Raw genomic sequence first — 2,500 nt, 5'->3', positions numbered from 1 at the left:
GGGTGGGGAGGAATTAACGACTACATTGGGAAGAAAAATAGTAAGTAAAAAGTATCAGATCCTAGAAAGCTGTTATCATGTTGACGTTCTATTTAATACTGTTCTGTTCTCCCCTCTTCTTTCCTCTCCTCTCCTCTCTACAGAACGGGTTTGTTTACTCCTGACATGGCGTTTGAGACCATCGTAAAGCGTCAGATAGCTCAGATCAAGGAGCCGTGTCAGAAGTGTGTCGACATGGTGATCTCAGAGCTGGTCAACACGGTGCGCGGATGCACACAGAAGGTAAGATAACGGCTAATGGTTAAAGCTAACGGCCCAATCGTAAAGCTGCGTTCCTCCGAACCGAAAGATAAAATATCTTTCTCGTCGCTTGGTCGCTGGGTGTCGCGATGGCATAAAAGTGTTTCACCCGCATGTTCAACTAATGGCTTCTTCATGCTGCCTATGCCAATTATGGGGCTTGTTTTGTTTGCAGGCACTACAGATATCGTTGCTGTCAGGCAGAAACCTCCTATCTCTATATTCTAACTTTTTTGCGTAAATGAATGCCCTGCTTCAGTGGTTCTCAATCTGTGGGTCAGGGGGGTTCCCAAATGATTTTGGGGGGTCCCCAGATACGTTGCTTAATGTGCTACATTGTTTTCTCACTCAACAGTAAACAAACCAACATACCGTAGACATACCATACAATATGCTACATTGTTTTCTCACTCAACAGTAAACAAACCAACATACCGTAGCACTTGCCCTAGCCTTGACGACCTTGCAGCATGTTATGTAGACAGATGCCAGGTCATTGTTGGCCTGGCATCCTATAGTGTGTATAGTTTCAATGTAGGCTGATGATAGGTTCTTGGTTTACGTATGTATTAGTTATTATTAGATTATTGGTTTACTTATGTATTACTTTATTATTAGATTACTATTTTTATGCATTTGATGTATTATGTGTATTATGATGTATCATCTTGTGTTCTTGCTTACTGTAAATCGCTCTGGATTAAGAGCGTCTGCTAAATGTAGAAATTGTCAAACATTGACCAAATTGTCAAATATTACCTAAGAAAGAGGCAATCATTGTGAAAATAGCCGATCCACAAGCTCACAACGCCTAGCGTTGTGAGCTTGTAGATTGCCTATTTTAACAATATTTGTCTCAGGAACTGAGTCAAACTAAATGTTATGCCTCAACTCCTACACTTTCAAGTGCTTGTCAGGGTGGGGGGTCTCCAGTTCAAATATGATTTGTTGGGGGGTCGCGGCCTGAAAAGTTTGAGGCAAAAATATAAAAAGTAGCGGATCCGCAAGCTCGTTTTGAGCTTGTAGATCTACTACTTTTGCTATTTTTGAAAAGTAACAGTTTTGGAAATATGAGATTTCCACCCGACAGCGACTGTATGAAATGTACACGGGGACCCCTCCAGCGATAGCGGCGACGGATCGCTTTGTTTGGTCACGTCACCTCGTTCGTGCAGTTCGGCGCAACTTCATGCCAAGTCATGTCTTTACATTGACTTTGTATGTAATCACTACCGCTCAAACTAATATTGAGTAGGAATTATGTAACTCCAAATACTGGCGAGATGTTTTGCTCCACTTGGTTAGAAGTCGATATTCCAAAAATGTTGTCTTCATCAGTGGTGTAAAGTACTGTACTTAAGTACAATTTTGAGGTACTTTTACTTTACTGGAGTTTTTACAATTGTCTATACTTTTACTTCTACTCCACTACATTTCGGAGGCAATTTTTTTACTTTTACTCCACTACAATTATTTGAAAACTTCAGCAGATATGAATTATTACATTATAAAACATACTGTACATTAACCAATTTAGCCTTATTTTATACATAGGCTATTTTCAAACATTTTAGTACTTTTACTTTTGGTACTTTAAGTACATTTTGATACCCATACTTTTGTACTTTTACTCAAATAGATTTTAAATTACAGACTTTTCGGCCCTGGCCTCCCTAGGCTGGTGGGGGGAGTGTAGTGCCCAGGATCACTTAGCAAATTGGCACCGGGTGAAAAAAGGGTTACAAAATCGACGGATAAAAATTATTAAAAAAACAAAAAAAAAAAAAACATTTGAGTACCTTTTCCACCACTGGTCTTCATTGACTTCCACCCGACAGCGACGATATTATGTATGTGTGTGTGTGTGTGTGTGTGTGTGTGTGTGTGTGTGTGTGTGTGTGTGTGTGTGTGTGTGTGTGTGTGTGTGTGTGTGTGTGTGTGTGTGTGTGTGTGTTGTGTGTGCAGCTGGCTCAGTATCCCTCGCTCAGAGAGGAGATGGAAAGAATCGTCACTCAACACATCAGAGACAGAGAGAGTCGCACCAAGGACCAGGTCAGTCAGTCAACCTTTATTTAATATTTAAAAAAATAAATACATTCAGTTTCACTTCAATGTTATTCTAGTGCCAGATCACAAGTTGTTTCAAGACACTTTACATGTAGAGCAGAGACCCGACGACATTGTCCCAGGCAAAAGTTAT

The 2,500-nt window shown here is 40.3% G+C and overlaps 1 protein-coding gene across 1 annotated transcript in view; it reads left to right on the top strand.

Moving 5' to 3' along the window:
* LOC311043273 (dynamin-1-like) overlaps nt 1-2,500 on the top strand; it is a gene marked incomplete at both ends in the record, with an annotated part of 29,811 nt that overhangs the window by 13,159 nt on the left and 14,152 nt on the right. The window contains 2 exons of the mRNA XM_084054448.1: nt 144-282; nt 2,266-2,352. Of these exons, the coding sequence (XP_083910574.1) occupies nt 144-282; nt 2,266-2,352 (226 nt within the window). The remainder of the gene's footprint in view (nt 1-143; nt 283-2,265; nt 2,353-2,500) is intronic.

Source organism: Gymnoscopelus microlampas (assembly GCF_963454915.1).
Source record: "Gymnoscopelus microlampas genome assembly, chromosome: 4".
Lineage (NCBI taxonomy): Eukaryota > Metazoa > Chordata > Actinopteri > Myctophiformes > Myctophidae > Gymnoscopelus > Gymnoscopelus microlampas.
The sequence above is the reverse complement of the archived record's forward strand: the minus strand, read 5'-3'. Positions and strand labels throughout refer to the sequence as shown.